Below are 16,937 nucleotides of genomic sequence, written 5' to 3' on the forward strand. Positions count from 1 at the left end.
TGCATATACTTTGCAATCTTCAATAGTTTTACAGCATTGCTTGAGGACTGTTGCTTTGGAAATGTTCTTGCTTTTTAATTATTGTAGCAATCCATATCTGCAAATTTCAGAAGCTTTGTCGATCACCTTACTGCTCAACGTATTTCAATATCATATATCATTCCTACAGGGCATGGCATTTGGACTGGAAACTTTTCAGAGCATCCGCCTTATGATGTCCCAGATGAGAATGGCAATTTTCTGTCTCCCGTTCTTGGTGGTTTCTACATGTTCTTGACAATGATAATCCTGTTGCAGGTAAAAGACAAAAGCCTCTATTACCTCCAAGGAAGAAGCTCTTCAAAACTGAGTATAATCGTTAATGGACAATTAATATCAACTAATAGCTGTGCAGTACCTTCTTAATCCTGTTTGAAAATATTGTTAGGAGTGTGTCAAATCATCCAAGTATGAAATAATGTATCTTCTCTTTTTTTTTTTACCCCTTTCTAACTGCAGATTTTTCTTTCGTGCTGTTGAAACCCCACAAGGATATAGATAGGAAGGACATGTATCTTTAAATAACTCCAGAATCTCTAGCATATGCAACAAAGAGGATGTTTATATCCAAATGTCAGCTTTTTTTTTCCCTGCCTATGTCCAGAATTCCAAAATAAGAATGCCTCTTAACATCCCAGAAAAACAGTGAAACAGAAATTGTCATATTTGCCAGTGGGGAATAATAACTAGGTGTGGTTCAGCTGGTTTAGGAAAGAAGCTAAATAAGAAGTAGGATGCTTGTATATCTGCGTCTGATTAAGCCTAATGGGGAGAGAATATTTTATGGGATGAGGGGAAAAAAATCACTTTTCAGATTTCTTGATGTAACTGCTGAGATTTAAGTGGACAGAATTTCTTTAATATGAATGAAACATAAAGATAACTTTCAGAGCTGCTCAGAGATTCCTTGGGGGATTATTCTTCATTACTGAAACAGAATATTTGTGCATCTTAAGAATTCATTATTATTTCAGGGCAGGGAAGCTAGCGGGTGGGAAGAGTTGCGTGCAAAGTAATTGATTGTGAAACTTTTTTACATCAAGAGTTAGTCTGTGCTAGTGCAATCTTTCAGTTTCAGAAGGGTAAGAGCAAGCATGCTTCTTAGTTCAGAAAATATGCCTTGTATGAGCATCCTCTGAAAGACCCATCTTTGCATTTCATATTCCAGGGATTCTGTATTAAATTTGTCACTTGTTGTCTCTGTTTATCCTCTGCCGTTGTGTGCAGGATTTTTTTTTTTCTCTCTTGAACCATTATTATTCAATCCTGCAATATGTCTCTAGGAAGGACCGTTTCTCTGAAGATAGTTAGGATACCTGTGCTAGGACGTTGCTAACAGAAGGCATTAAGGCTTGTTTCACTCCTCAATGAGAATTTAAACTCTCTTTCAGGTTTTAATCCCCATTTCTCTTTATGTGTCCATTGAGTTAGTCAAGTTGGGCCAAGTCTTCTTAATTCACAACGACATTGACCTGTATGATGAAGTGGCAGATTTGCCCATACAGTGCCGTGCCCTAAATATTACTGAAGATCTCGGACAAATCCAGTATATCTTCTCAGACAAAACTGGGACGCTAACAGAAAACAAAATGGTATTCCGGCGCTGTACTGTTGATGGAATTGAGTTTTCCCATCAAGAAAATGGTGAGAGACCCTTTTCTATACTTGCTTTTCTCTCTGAGCAATTAGATGTTAATTTAAATATTACTGTTTAAATCTACCGAGCCCTCTGACTGAATGCAGAGCTTTGTGGGTTTATCTCCACTTTGTGGGGGACTCCTGTTCCAGAGATTCAGAAAAGTGAAGGTGTTTCAAATGATTCAGAAGTCAGATGGGAAAGGTTTTCCAGTTCCCTCTGCAGGTATCTCAGGCTTTGCCCTGCGTTCAATACCCACTGAAGCGTGCAGAGAACATTTTCTCTTTTATTTCTAAATGAATGCCAGCCAACCATTTATAAGATCACAGACTGAGTTTAGATAGTAATTAAACACAGTGGGTCCAAAAGTAATTACCATAGTCTTCTGTGTGATATGAAAGGTAGAGCTACAGGTTTCTGTGAGCTGACCCGAGCTGCAGTCTCTCAGCACGGGGTGCTCCGAACCTGGTGGGCTGAGTCAGGCCCATTCTTGGTCGCTACTTTCTCTCTCCACATAGTGCAAAGGATTTCATTAAGCTGCCAAGCAGCTTCCAAAAAGATGTTTGTGCTGTGTGACAGAAAGCATTAGCAAATTTGTGAATTACCATATTTCACTCCCTTGTTCCAGTCAACTGCAAAATGCAGCTAAAGAGACCAGCCATTAGCAGAAGTCCATAAAAGTGACTGATTGCTTTGAAAACACGTTTTTGTTTTCTTGCAATAATAAACATTGGAGAGTTGGAGTTGCCAGAAACTGAAGCGAATAGTGAAGTTTTTCTGGTGGTGGCTTTTGAGATGTTTTGGCTTTGGTTTGTTTCCATTTTTTAATCACCAAGGAATTCCTCCTGTGCAATGCAAAAACCAGACTAAGAGGTAAGGTTCCATGTTCTCCTTTCACAGCCAGGCGCCTGGAAACCCACAAAGAATTGGATTTAGATGATGAGGACTTTGCAAAACTTCAACACTTCACTCTTCCTCCCATGAATATTGAGACATCAGCCACCTACAAGCAGAGGACCATGAGACCTTTAAGGAGGTGCCAGAGTGCCAGGGCTCATTTTCAGGGGCATACAAGGAACAGATCTTTCGGCCGTCGCGACAGCAACCAGTCCCAAGTGGCATTCAGCAGCACCATTGTGAGTACGAACAGGCTGAGCTAGCACATTTTAAGTTCTTCTTTCTGTTTTATTTTGTGATGGGAAGGCAAGAGGTGGACAGGAGAAATCCAAGCCCTGGTGAAGCTGAGAGAGAGAAGGGGGAGATGGAGCACTGGGGTCCTTGCTTGGGTGTGGGCTGCATTCGGGGGCTGCTGGGGAGGGTTTGGGGACCTGGCACCTCGTGTCAGACGGCAGCAGAAGGGGGGGGGGAGGGGTGGCACAACAGTGAGTTTTTGTGATGGTTGCTTGATAGGAGGAAAAGGCAATTTTGAATTTGGGGTCCAAGCATTGAGGCTGTGATTAGAACAGCAAGAGGTGCTTTTGGCACAGTGAGGAATGTGCTTTTTGTTACTGTTCTGGCACACTGAACCGCTAGGGAAAATAAGGTGGGGATCCCTGCATGGGGATGTGCAAGAGGGGCCAGGGACCCGAGCGTGGGGCCTGGCTCTGCAGGAACGGGGGGCACAGGTCTTCCTGGGAGGTAATGGTCAGGAGGAGGGTATATGGGCTTGAAGTCTGAGTTTGAACACAGCTCAGAAAGCTACAGCCTACTCCTGCTACTAGCGCTGCAGCGTATCCTCTGTTAAACAAGTCTGAGCCACCTCTGTGCTGTGCATGCAAAATGGCCAAGCTGCACTCTCTGGAGCAGCTCTCAGAGTTTGTTAGTGTGTCAAAAGACAAATATTGCATTTTTCAAGGTGGGGGGGAAGCAGGACTTCTCACGGAGATAATAGAAATTAAGCTAAAAGGGCTTATCAGGTTAAGGTGTTAAATCCTGCAAGATGCTGAAGAACTTTGTCTTCCTTCAGTAGCTGGGTGGCCTCTGCATCACCTGGAGTGCTGACTTGGAGGTACATGTTCACTTCTTTGCAGTTCAAGGAAAATCTTAGACTGCTGAATTTTAGAACTGAAACTTCCCAAAACCTGACATAACCTAATTGAAGTCAGACTGTTCTTTTCTTGAAAGTTTTTCAAGAGGTATTTCAGACAAGGCTTTTATGGACTCTAGGATAAGTTGAACATTTTCAAAATTAGAATTCTGATTGAAATTAAATGCCTGGAAAACCTTACCAAATCTTGATTTAAATATATATATATATATATATATAAAATAAATACAGAGTTCTCTGAACTTTATTTTCTGCAGTTGTTCTTCTTGGCACAATTTTTGACTTGCTCACATTTTTTTGGAGGATGTAAATTTAAGTTTGTTATAAGGCCCTACTTGCTTCATTCAGTTCCTCTGTCACGTAGTTGGTATCTGTCAGTACTGCTTCTGCTCTTGGAATATGTGGGTTTGGTCAGTTGTTATCCTAGTATTTTCCAGCCCAGACCTCATGGGATGTTGAGAACCTCTCCGTGGGTTCTTGAGAACCCATGGGTCATGAATTTTAAGAACCTCTTACGGGTCGTGACTTTTGAAGTGTGGAAAAGGAATTTCTTGCCAGTACATTTCCCCAGTTATGTTTTTTACTGCCAGGCCTCTTCATTTTCTTCTATAAATAAACTGCCATGTTTGTGAGGTTTTTTCCCCCACCGTAAAAGCAACATCTGAGGAACCAGTATCAAACATCTCCTTTGTAGAGGAAAATTAAGCTGCCTTAGCTGCTAATAGGTATCACTCTATCTGGATAAGTTGTTTAACCTGTATGACAAATATGAAGATGTAGTAAAAATGGAGACACCTAGATATTGCCCAGAGCCTGTCTGGTATGTTGATATCCTTCAAATGATGCATAGTAGTATCTTTACCAGCTAAGCCAATTCCCTATTAATAAAACTTTCTGTGTCTCTATGGCTCCTGCCCCTGGGAACTTCCATCACTTCGGATGCATTTGTACTTTGCTACAAATCTGGAGCATCTTGAGTATTCCAGTCATGCAGATAGTATCATGGGCCTGAATGTATCTCAATAGTCAAAGTTCCTTAAGAAAAATCTATCTTTGAACAATGTGTGAGCAAAGACGCAATGACTGCTATCTAACTTAATTAGTTTAAGACTTGCAGAGCACTTCTCGATGAATGGCTGTGCTAAAATAGAAGCATTGAGGTATTCAGTGGCAGGCAATAATTGTTGAGCACAGTATTCTCCACAAAATTGTGAGACTAAACTTCTTCAGATCAACAAAATGCAAGAGGAAGAAAAAAACCAACCTCCTTTATGTAATAAACAATGTAAAGTCCAAAGGCCAGTAGCTGGCATTGTACAATTTGTTGTTATTGGCTTTTTTCTTAGTAAGAGTCACTTTTCCAAGGGTTGATGTGCCAGCCGCATGAAAACTATTTGTGAAAACTGGTAGCCTGAGGTAACAGTAAAATTGAAGAACTTTGCACTGCTGAGAAGACACGGTGGTTTTTGGGTAAGGGTTAGCACAGCATCTGCTATGAGCACCTGCATGTCGGAACTGTTGCCAAGAAAAGCATTTTAAAGTAAGGGGTTAACATAATAGTATCCTACAAAATGTAGAGTTTAATTGGAAAGTAACTGTGCCAAACAAAAGATAACCATTTACAAATGTCAAATTTATATGTGAATAGCTTTTAAAGGGAAATTATCTATGCAGTGATCACAAAATTTACTTGCTCTCGCTCAGCCTTGCAGGAATCCATGATAAGCAGGTTGCATATGGTATTTTAAGTGCATTTCTACAGTGGTAACTGATTGTGCCTGTGAATCAGCATGTTTGAACTTTGTCTCAGTATTCTGAGCAGATCTGCAATTAGGAAGCTCTGCAGCTATAGAATGTATTTCAACCCGCCTGTTAGGGAGAGTGTTCTCTGCTTGACAAGTTTTGATGTTTTGCTGAAATCCAAGAAGCTCTTATCAATTAACATGTTCATTTCAGTGTGTCTCTGAGATAGAGATGAGGATGATGGGGTTTTCATGGCATTTGATAAAGTTAATTAAACCGGAGCCTGCAGATCCTAGAAGAATAACTACATTTATTCCTTTCCTTTTCTGAAGTAAAACGGGTATGACGCAGAGCCCGACTCCTGTGGTTTTGCTCTTTCCAGTGTTTTTGTCTATAGTCTTCACGGTCCATGGCAGTTTGTGGAGCCTCCTTACATACAATTTATGCACTTCATCAGAAATGATGCATCCTATGTCCACTTGCAGCTTCAAAAAAAGCAATGGCAAGGTCCATCCAATGGGAAGGAACTTGACAAAGTCTTAAACAACTGAAAAGCAAATTCCTAGCTTATTGTCAGCAACCACACTTATTGCTGCTCTTACTAAGCATAAACACAAAGCGACAGAGATCTACCTGTTAACAGTTACACTTGCAAAATTAGAGACTGAGCTGAACAGATCTGTCTGACCACAAATTCAAGCTATTCTGAAAACTTACAGTTGAGAATTGCTGCCAAGTCTATAAGTGCTTATATTGATACCATAAAAACGTGCAATGTCTGTGTACACCTTAGGGTTTATGTGGAATGGAAAGGAAAGGAGAATGGTGTAGTCTTTGCTTCAGAAATCTCCTAGGGTGTCTGAGAAAGAGAAACACAGTGACTGATGTATTCATTTCATAAATATTTATGAGAAATCTGGAGGTAGACAGACATCCCAGAATTACAGAAAGGTTGAGAGGGAAAGGGACCTCCAGAGGTCACCTGGTCCAACCCCCCTGCTCAACTGCAGCCAGTTGCCCAGGATCACATTCAGATGATTTTTTAATATCTCCAAGGGTGGAAGCTTCATAGCCTCTCTGGGCAACCTGGGCCAGTGCTCGGCCACTCTCGCAGTAAGAGTTTCCTGATGTTCAGATGGAACTTCCTGTGTTTCAGTTTGTGCCTGTTGTCTCTTGTCCTGTCACTGGGCACCACTGAAAGAGCCTGGTCCATCCTTTTAGCATGTCCCTTCAGGTACTTATATAAATTTATGACATTCTCCTTCAAGCTTCTCTTCTCTGAGCTGAACAGTTGTCGCGCCCTCAGCCTTCCCTCATATGAGAGATGCTCCAGTACCTTGATCATATTTGTGACCCTTTTTTGGACTCCTCCTTTGGTACCGGGAAGACCAGAACTGGGTGCAGTACTGCAGGTGTGGTCTCACCAGTGCTGAGTAGAGGGGTAGGTTCACCTCCCTTGACCTGCTGGCAATGCTTTGTCTAATGCAGCCCAAGGATACCATTAGCCCTCAGCTGCAAGGGCACACTGCTGGCTCATGTTCAACTCAGTGTCCACCAGGACCCCCAGGTCCATTTCTACCAAGCTGCTTTCAAGCTGGGGAGTCCTCAGCATGTATCGGTGTTTGGAGTTATTCTTCCCCTGGTGCAGGACTTTGTACTTCTCCTTGTCGAACTTCATAAGGTTTCTGTCAGCCCATTTCTCCAGCTTGTTGAGGTCCCTCTGGACAGCGCCAACCCTCTGATGTGTCAGGCACTCCTCTAATGTTAAACAGGACTGGACCCAGTACTGATACTTGGGTTACACCACTTGTCACTGGCCTCCAACTAGACTTTGTGCTGCTGATCACCCCCACCCTGGGTCTGGCCATTCAGCCAGTTTTCAGTCCACCTCACTGCCTGCTTACCCAGCCCGAACATCAACAGCTTGGTTATGAGGGTCTTATCGGGACGCTTTCAAAGCCCATACTGAAGTCCAGGTAGAAAATATCCACTGGTCATGGACATGTCCATATCTAAAGTATCTAATGCAACTGGAAAAAGAATGGAGTTACCTGTTCTGTCACAGCTTCTGTGGAAACAGAAACTGATTTTCATCCTGCCTGTCTCGCTCTCCAGCGAGACAGCCTTAGCCCAGCTAGAGGACACCATCTCATTTTAGAACCTCAAAGGTGTCATTGGCCAACTCACTGGTTTCTTTGTCTAACTCAGAAGGAGCCAATGCCAGTATACTTTATTATTCTGCTTCCTTATGGCTGCTGCAGCTTCTCAGAGGGAAAAATAAAATCATGTATTATAAAAAAACAGAGCTATGGTTGACAGAAGGACTTAAGGGAAATCAAAATGAGTATGAAAAATATGATAAGCAAATTTGGAACAAGATAGAGAATTAACATTTACTTTGTCTACCTTTAAGAGTTCTTATCATGACAGCACATTTCCTTCTGGATTTAATAATTCCAATAGCACTTTTCTATTATAATTTTGTGAAGATTTCAGTTATCCTACTGTCATTAGGTTTTAGTGCCATCAAGAAGAAATGCTATCAAATTAATGAAGAAATCTTAAAAACTGAATGACACTAACCATTTTATAACATCAGCATTTTCACTAACAACATTGCTAACATTGAAAAGGTGGTAAATTTAACTGATCATCATCATTAGTGCTGTTTGATTTTCTTTTTGTTTGTTTTGGTTTTGTATATGTTCAGGTTGCTCAATGAGCAGACTTGTTTCTCGGAAGTTTTTTGATCTCCTGAAATTCCATAAAACGAGAAAAAGTGAGAAAAAACTTTTCTGATAAATATCGGGTTTTTTATTCTTTTGTTTTTAAAACTTGTCTCTGAGGCCACAATTGACCTGACAATTTTCTGTTTTTTCAGAGGAAACTTTTGAGTCCAGAAAGTTTCTGCTGCAGTGGAATATCCATTAGTGCATTGTCATTTTTGTCATGAACTAGTGTCAGATGATCTTAAAGGTCTTTTCCAACTTAAACAATTTTCTTATTCTATGGAAAGAAATTGGGTGGGATGATGATGGATAGGAGAGGCTGAGATCCGTGTGTAATAATTTGTGGTTCATGGGATTCATTCTAATTGTGCCGGTGCATGAGGGAATTATATCAATAGTTGGGCAAATGGTGAGTGTCTAATCTTTCATGTTTTGGCTTTATCATAATTCCCAACATAACTGTTTTGACAACTGTGTGTGCACATGTGTTCCTCGTCAGAACTGTCCAGTTGAGCTGTTTGGGATTGTTACACATACAAAGCACAGTACTGGCAGCAGACACCGGTACCCACAGGAACTGTCTGCTGCAGTGCAATATTGTGAAAGCATTTCTAAAGGACAGCTTTAACTTTTCAGCCTCTGAGTTTAAGAGACCTGAGAAGATAAGCAGAAAATCCAGCTTATTCTCAGTATGTATCAGTTTGCTAAAGAGAGGACTGCACCTATACTTCAAACATTTCCCCATATGTGAAATAAAAAGGCATGAAAAGGCTGAACCAGAGAAGCCAGAGCCTCCACAGCAGAGAAACTGCAAAACCTTGTTCTGTCTTCGGACTGCTGAAAAATGAGCAGTAGATTTATTTGCAATTATGAGGATGATTTAAGTACTGCTATTCACTTTAGCAAGCAGGAGTTACAATGCAACATATTCAGCTCAGCACAACAGAGCCATGAAGGTGGATGCTTGACTTCTGCTGCGTATTTAGGGAACTTAGGAGAACTGTGCCAGATTGGAGGAGGAGAGGGCAATAGCTGAGATGAACTAGAAAGCAGCTAAATCACTCTTGCAGTGCCATAAAGAAGGTATTGAAATGTGTTGGCTCACAGGAAGGTGTCTTTTACATTTGAGAGTTCTTATTAAATATCGCCCTGAATTAAATCCAAACCAGGCTTTCCTAACATGAAATTTCCATTAAAAGTAATACTCCCATAGCCCTACATCAAATTAAATTGTAGGTAAGTGACATCGTTAAGTAGTTTGGCTTGCAAATTTAGGTTTGATTAGAAAGAGTGTGGTAGTAAAATTACAATAACATTTCAGGAACAAATGAGGTATGTATGTATTTATTTATTTATTGTAAAAACTGAGGAAGAATAGTTTGAGACAGCTTCTCTTTCTGAGTGCAGAGCAGAATGACTCGGGGAAAAAAACCATGATACTGCTGTAACTAAGCCTTAAGTACAACACATTCTCTGTTGAAATAACCATCAGCTCCCACACTGAAATGGGAGAGCCCAAGTCCAGTTCCATCTAAAATGCCCTTTGATTCAGTAGTCAGCAGTTTCAAAGTTGGGGGACACAGTATAGATTATTCTTGATTTCTGGTAGATCTCCAAAGAAATATAATTCTGAAATCATCTTCTGTTTCAAGATGCATCTCTTTCTAATTATCTAGGCAGGCAGCTTTTAGAAATTTATCTTTTTTCCCTCGATTTTAAGTACAAAAGGTTTTTACCTTACATAATTCTAGGTGTAAATTCAGCAAAAGGCAAGAAGTTGCTAACAAGTTGAGAGTTCTTCCTTGAGGACAAGGGTAAATGGGAATAATGCTCATTAAGTCATTTCTTTTCCAGGAAAAGGATGTGACTCCCGATAGCAGGCTGCTAAGACGAGTGAGAGAAGCTGCACTCCAGACTGAAAACCTTTCTCCGTTTATACATATGAAGACTTCCACGTCCTTTACTGACTTTTTTCTCGCCCTTGCCATCTGCAACACGGTCCTGGTCTCCACAGCTACCGAGCCAAGACAAAGGGTAATCTAAGTCTATGAGGAAAACTGATTATGCTTCCACTTAGCAACATAGAGCAGCGTTTGATGAAACCTGAAATGGTGAAAAATAGTTTGTTTGGGAGTTCTCCTCTAGCTCTTTTACCTTTTGTGCAATATCTGCTGTTTTCCTGTCTGTGTATATCCTTTTTAAGGATATTCTAAGCTATTCTGAGAATAGCTATGGCTACCACAGTATTTACATTTTTTTCTTTTCGAGTTTATATATACTCTAAGAAATATGTTGAACAAACTGTGTTTTCTCTGACCTCCCAGGCCATTGATGGAACTACAAGGGGCTTGTTTCCATCTCTGGTTCAGAGGTAGAGATACAAATCAGCATCAAATTTGGGTGCCAACTTACCTATGACTCCTCTACTGAATTCCCCTACCACAGTCAAATAGGGAAAAATAAAAAGTTGCTTTTCTAGTTATATTCATTTAGATACAGAAAAACACACTGAAATTTTGAAAAGTAGCTAGTAGCTCACATTTATTTATTTTTAACCATAGGTTTTCTCATATTTCCAGGTCACAATCCCACCACCAATAAAACAGTCGGGAATCACCCTGGAGAAGATTCATCAGATATTTCAACGGCTAAAATTGGCAAGCCTTAGTCAGTCTTTTTCATCATCTCAGTCTAGTTCAGACCTAGGCACTAGCTTCAGTGCGAAGAACGCTGAGGAGCATCTGGCTGCCTTGGGTTGCTGTGACAATGACGACAACTGCTGTGCCAGCGGCAGAGGCAGCGAGCTACAGGGCAAAGGCAGCACAGATACTGGGAGCGCTTCCTTGGATGAGGTTTTTCAATCTATGACTAGCAGTTCTTTGCCGACAGACTTTTGTTATGAGGCTGAGAGCCCAGACGAGGCAGCGCTTGTCTACGCTGCCCAGGCATATAGTTTTACTTTAGTGTCCCGAACTCCCGAACAGGTGACCGTACGATTGCCACAAGGCACGCTCCTGACTTTCGATATTCTCTACACTTTGGGATTTGATTCAGTGAGGAAAAGGATGTCTGTAGTGGTGAGACACCCTCTAACCAAGGAGATTGTTGTCTACACAAAAGGAGCTGACTCTGTTATAATGGACTTGCTGGAAGACTCTGCCAAAGGTAGTTAGTCATTGAGCTATTTCTGATATGTCTCCTGCAAAGAAGCGCAAGAAGTTTGCGGTGGTCTTTTCTGCACGAAATAGCATATCTAGGCATTAGAAGTATAAAAAGGAGAGTGAGTTTTCTCTAGTGTTACCCTTGCAGATCGGAACTAAGGTATTTATTTAACCTGGGTAGTGTTTAGAATACGGAATGGGCTTATTAAAATTCACTGACAGCACTAATCCATGTGGATTGTGTACCCTGCAATAATACTGTCATAAAGGCTGGACCACAGTATTTCAGCTTGTCAGCAAGAGTACTATAACTTTAACAAACAAACAAACAAAAAAACCCAAGTAATGTTAACTTAAAGGAAACAAGGACTTTTAACAAGCTTTCAGTTTATGCACAGCCTTTGAACTTTTAAAGGAATTTTTATTATACAGGAATCCAGTTTTATCTAATGCCCACTCTTTTTTTAACCTTAGACCATTAGGTCTGCAATGATCTGTGCTTAAAATACAGAATCTTTTCCCTGTATTTCACAGATGACATTTATGCAGAGAAGAGAATGAAAAGAATAAAAGAAAAAACACAGAAGCATCTGGACTGCTATGCCAGAGATGGCCTAAGAACTCTGTGCATAGCTAAGAAGGTAGGAGGGCATTAGCCTAATATTGTTTACAGCTGTGCTCTGTACATGTCAGTAGATTTATTAGAAACATGTAATGGTTATAATTCTTTCTGCCTCAGAGAACAAGCCAGACACAGCGCATCTTTTTGTCCCTCTATTTGATTGCTCTGCAGTCTCTTTTCCCCTTTTCCTCAGTGCAAGCAGATGATGGATTTTTGTTCAGCCTCAAAACATTCATTTCTGTTTCTCTTATGGTAACTCTAGCTGACCTTCTCTAGAGTGATTCCATGCAAGAAATAAAAAAAAAACACAGAGGAGCCAACCTTCTTCGGTTTTGCTTGGCATTCAGCTTTCAAAAATCTTGTCCTCAGCCTGGGTTAGTACATCTTAGCCTGAGACTTTAATACAGAAGTTGTCTATGGGCAACAAATAGATCATATTGAAGCTCTGGAGAAATGCAGAGCAACCTTCAGGAATGGCGTGTTTGAAGTCAGAGTCCCAGCTAAGGGCTGTGTGGTCAAGAGTTTCTCTAGGTCGTGGTTTTAAGTCTCAGCTACAGGCCATCTATACAAACAGGAAGGCACGTCTATTTTTCTCATTATTACTATTTGTTGCAGTCTTCTCTTGGAAAAGTTTGTGTTACTTTAAAATGACACACTACTTTACTAGCCTGGATAGGAGTTAAGTCTCTGTGATCCAGAATGTTAGGATTCTTCTCTTATTTAAATTTAAAAATGAGCTCTGTTTAAATTGTGTTATGCAGGTCTTGAATGAAGATGAGTTTCAAAAATGGGCCAATTTTCGTCGGGAGGCAGAAGCTGCAATTGACAACAGAGATGAGCTGTTAATGGAGACAACGCAGCATCTGGAGACCAAACTCACCTTGCTGGGTAGCTAAAAATAAGAATTGTCATTGCATGAAGTATCACTTGCTCTCCTGTGATATTCTTGGCAATCAGACAGACAACAGCTTATACTAATTTATATCAAAAGTCTTCCTTTGAGGTTTGGAAATCTCAGGGCTAGGGTATACAGTCCAATGACAGTGTTTAAGCAAGTTCTCATGCATTTTGAATAGCAGTAACTTTAAAAAAGTAAAAGTAAAAAAAAAAAAAAAAAAAGTAAAAAAGTAAAAAGTAACTTTTAAAAAAGTGTGCTGAAACTGTCATGTGGTCGGAGCAAAGAATGTGTACATCAGCTGTTACTGTGGCTCAGCTAACATGGTCGATAATGAAGTTCCCATAATTCCATCATGTGTCTGTGTCCTTAGATAGACCTATAAAATACTGTAAATTAACTTCACTTTTGAGCACAAATTCCAAGGGCATTTTGATAATTAAACTGTATTATAAAAAATGGTAACTTGAACACACAAACACTTTTGCTAGTGAATTCCTGCTCTTGTTGTATTGTCATGTTTGCTTGCTGCACTTTGTTAAAGGATATTTCACGTTAAAAGTTCCATGCATTGGCACTTGTGCATCATCCATCACTGTCATATCTAGCAACACTATTCTGTTAAACTATGGAACACTGCAGAGCTTTCTTTTCTATCTTGTTTCCAAACATTTTGTTCCTTAGGACTTTGATTTTCAGAGTTGTCTCAGTCTCATCTTTCTGTGAATAAAATCTATGCCCATACTTTGTTATCCTGAATTTCTGTGATTGCAAGCTATTAGCATTATGGCTTCTCATAATCTCTGCACTGATTTAAAAATTAGAGTAATAACAGTATATGCCATAAGCAGAACCACATAAAAGGTAATGTAGATCTGTCAGAATCTGTTATCTTTGCCAGCTCTTAAGGGTCTGTGTGCTTTCATACTTTATTTCACAAAAAGTGTTCTTTTAGCTTAAATCAATACCTATTTTTAATGTATCACAGCTACAGCATCTTCAAGCTGACCTCTAGTGGAAGAGGTAAGGAGTATTGCAACATTCAGAGGGTGATTTACCATCAGGATGAGGGTTGGCATCTGCTTCAAAGTTTGCACATTTTCAAAAAGAAAACTTGCTGTACCCTTTCTTCTCCCTTTGATGGGTGAAGTGTCTAACTTGACAACAGGGATAGCATTCATTAAATAGTCACAGACCATCTTTTCTGGTTGTTTTAAAGGGTCTTAATGCAGTATTTTAAAAATGTGTATGGTATAATTCCTCTGCCAGTACATTGCAATTTTGGATTATTAAGAAGCAATGTAAGGTATCGTTCTAGCTATGAGTAAAATGAAGAGCTAGAACTTGATTGCTGACATATTCAGATCTTAATCCTAATGCAGATCTTGTGCCTGTGTGTTTATTTGCTGGGCAATGCCTTGGCTCAGCTCTTGATAAGTTCAGGGTCACAACTGGGAGTCAAAATTCTGAAAAAAGAAAATAGCAACATGAATTCCAAAAGGAAAGAAAACTCATGCGCTACTTCTTTTCCTGTTTCCCCAGGAGCAACAGGGATTGAAGATCGCCTGCAGGATGGAGTGCCTGACACTATTGCTGCACTTAGAGAAGCCGGGATACAAGTCTGGGTGCTGACAGGAGACAAGCAGGAAACAGCAGTTAACATTGCATATTCCTGTAAACTCCTGAACCAGAGAGACACCGTCTTCACCATTAACACCGAAAATAAGGTGAGGACAGAGAGAAGCACAGAATTTGCAATTTCTCCTTTCTTCGTGTCTTGCAGCTTGACATTGTTTTGCTTTAGGCTGCGTTCAACACAAAACAACCAACGAAAAACCCACGTAGCAACGTTAGGCCAGGAACTCTTTAGACCACATATATCAGGATGAATTAAAACACAAGACAGTTATATAGAGTTTTGTTCAATTAAAATACAATGATTTTTCCAAATGAAAATATTCTTTCAAAAAATTACCTGAATAGTGAGCTTTAGAAAGAAGGTAATATGCAGTTTAAGTGCCTGATTCCTTAATAATATCGATATCTAGCTTTTCACCTTGCAATGGAAATTTCAGTTAGAATGAGATTTTAAACCTAGTTGATATCTGTAGAAAGACATTTGGAAAGTGCTGTATGAGTCCGTCTGGAAAAATTATGCAGGTGTAGATTTAATTGAATTAAGAACTTCCTAGTTGCATGTCCCCTAATAGGATTAGGCTTAATTATTTATTAGTGAACAATTTAATCCAGTATCTTTTTGTGTAAGCAGCATTTTACCTTCTTGGAAACCTAAATATAGTTCTTGTGAGCCAGTTAAAAACACAGTCGCTTTCTTGACATTCCGTGGTGGTGCACGCAGTTGTGGATGTGTACAGATATTCCCTGAATTTCCGTGGGCAATAGAAGGTCAGGCAGTTAGGCAAAGCAAACTTACTCCAAAATGAGGATAATCACTTCAAGGGCGTGTCTGTCAGCTCCTGTGACTCACTAAAATACAGGGAACAATCTGTGGTGCAATCTATGGCTATTCCTGAAACCATCTGTACAGAGAGAAAATAGAGTCCTACCTTTCAAAGAGGGTAAGTGCCATTAAGGATGGTGAAAATAAAAGGCTTCAGAAAAGCAACCCTGGCTTTTGCAGGTTGTGAAGCAACATAAGTAGGGTACCAGGAAAACCACGCCTCGCTTTCAGGACACAGAATGGCCACCACTGTGCACAGCCTAGTATTTGCCCCTCCGAGCATCCTGGTGGGACAGATGGCTTTCTGAGGTGGTTTTAGGGAAAAGCAAGCTCAGGCACCATGGTGAAACCAGACCTGTTTGCTAAGGAGAAGTCAGCCCTGATCATTTCTAAAGCCCAAAAGTAGGGTCCAAAATGCCAGCTGTGATGCCCTTTGTCATTTTCTTGCTAGTGAGCTCTTCCTTCCTGAGCAGCCCTGGATGCCCCCGCGGTGCCCCAGGCTGCAGCCACTGCCCCTTCCCAGCGTGCTGCCCTGTCCCTTTCATCAGGCGTACGCTGGTGGCCCCTGCTCAGCCATACCAGCAGTTATCATGAGACAAGCCCTGCCCGGGATGGACAGGAGGATGAGGTGGGGATGCAGGTTCTTCCTGTGAGTGGGCAAGGCACTGATCTCAGTTGCCTCGGTTTTTCTCCCCACAGAAGAGGGTTTACTGATACAAGCTTGCCTTTCCCTATAAAGCTATTGTGAGGATTAATTAAGCATAGTTAAAGTACAGACTGTTTTTCTTGTGATAGGCAATTTGTATAGAGCAGTTAGATGGCCTACTTTCTAGCTGCTTTTGTCTGCAGTTAGTAGTTCTCCAAACAAGAATAAAATCCTATGCAAATGTCTGTCTCTTTTAATGTCATGGAAATAGGGAAACACGCGAAGATGATATGGAATTTGGCATGGAATACATTCCTTGCTTCAATGTGTAATTTCATTTGATACGCATATCTGCTTTAACGGAAGGCAGAATGAATATATTTAGGATGGAAATTAGAAGATGGTTTCTGTCAGAGAAGTGATGCTGCAGGCGGGACCACCCCAGCTCCAGGAAACACAGGCACATGCACTCACCTATAGCACCCTATACGGCTCTCCATAGGCCCAGGTGCCAGCTGCGCACGTATGGGCGCTTGTGTGAACACGTGTGGTCCAGGGGGCACTGGAGTCGCTCCACAATAAGATTTAGTTCCCTCCCTTTCAAAATGCAGCCGAGGACACTGGTTCTGGCAGTCTCCCGATGGCAGCAGTTGGGGGGGAAAAAATAATACATACAAAGCATTTAACCCATTAATTTTGCCAAAGTTAACCCTTGAACTGCCTTCAGTGGGAAGGGACTCGGTTTGCCCCCTGAGTCCAACAGCTCATTCAGACACTGAAAATTAAGTATCTTCCAGGCAGAAGCAGAACAAAGGGAGTTTGGAGGATTCATTTACAAAGGCAAGCCAAGGCAAACCAAGAATTTCCGCTACGATTTTTGGTTTGTTCACAGAAAGACGATGCTTCTTCAACACTTTTTAGAGGTTTTGAGTGTGCAGTCTAGATGCAGCTTTTTATT

General features: G+C 40.8%; 2 protein-coding genes across 8 annotated transcripts in view; both read left to right on the forward strand.

The window, feature by feature from the left end:
- LOC308069058 (phospholipid-transporting ATPase VB-like) overlaps positions 1–3,110 on the forward strand; it is a 28,012-nt gene extending 24,902 nt beyond the window's left edge. Inside the window, exons 6-8 of the mRNA XM_080400775.1 lie at positions 170–297; positions 1,431–1,683; positions 2,576–3,110. Of these exons, the coding sequence (XP_080256901.1) occupies positions 170–297; positions 1,431–1,683; positions 2,576–2,835 (641 nt within the window). The 3' untranslated portion in view covers positions 2,836–3,110. The remainder of the gene's footprint in view (positions 1–169; positions 298–1,430; positions 1,684–2,575) is intronic.
- A 394-nt stretch (positions 3,111–3,504) lies between these two features.
- Positions 3,505–16,937, forward strand: part of LOC308068092 (phospholipid-transporting ATPase VB-like) — a 31,071-nt gene continuing 17,638 nt past the window's right edge. For all 7 annotated transcript variants that reach the window (XM_080398088.1, XM_080398089.1, XM_080398092.1 and 4 more), the window contains exons 1-5: positions 3,505–10,228; positions 10,774–11,359; positions 11,890–11,996; positions 12,739–12,865; positions 14,415–14,599. In XM_080398088.1, coding sequence (XP_080254214.1) covers positions 10,013–10,228; positions 10,774–11,359; positions 11,890–11,996; positions 12,739–12,865; positions 14,415–14,599 — 1,221 coding nt within the window. In that variant the 5' untranslated portion in view covers positions 3,505–10,012. The remainder of the gene's footprint in view (positions 10,229–10,773; positions 11,360–11,889; positions 11,997–12,738; positions 12,866–14,414; positions 14,600–16,937) is intronic.

The sequence above is a fragment of the Falco punctatus genome, assembly GCF_963210335.1.
Source record: "Falco punctatus genome assembly, chromosome: 8".
Taxonomy (NCBI): Eukaryota; Metazoa; Chordata; class Aves; order Falconiformes; family Falconidae; genus Falco; species Falco punctatus.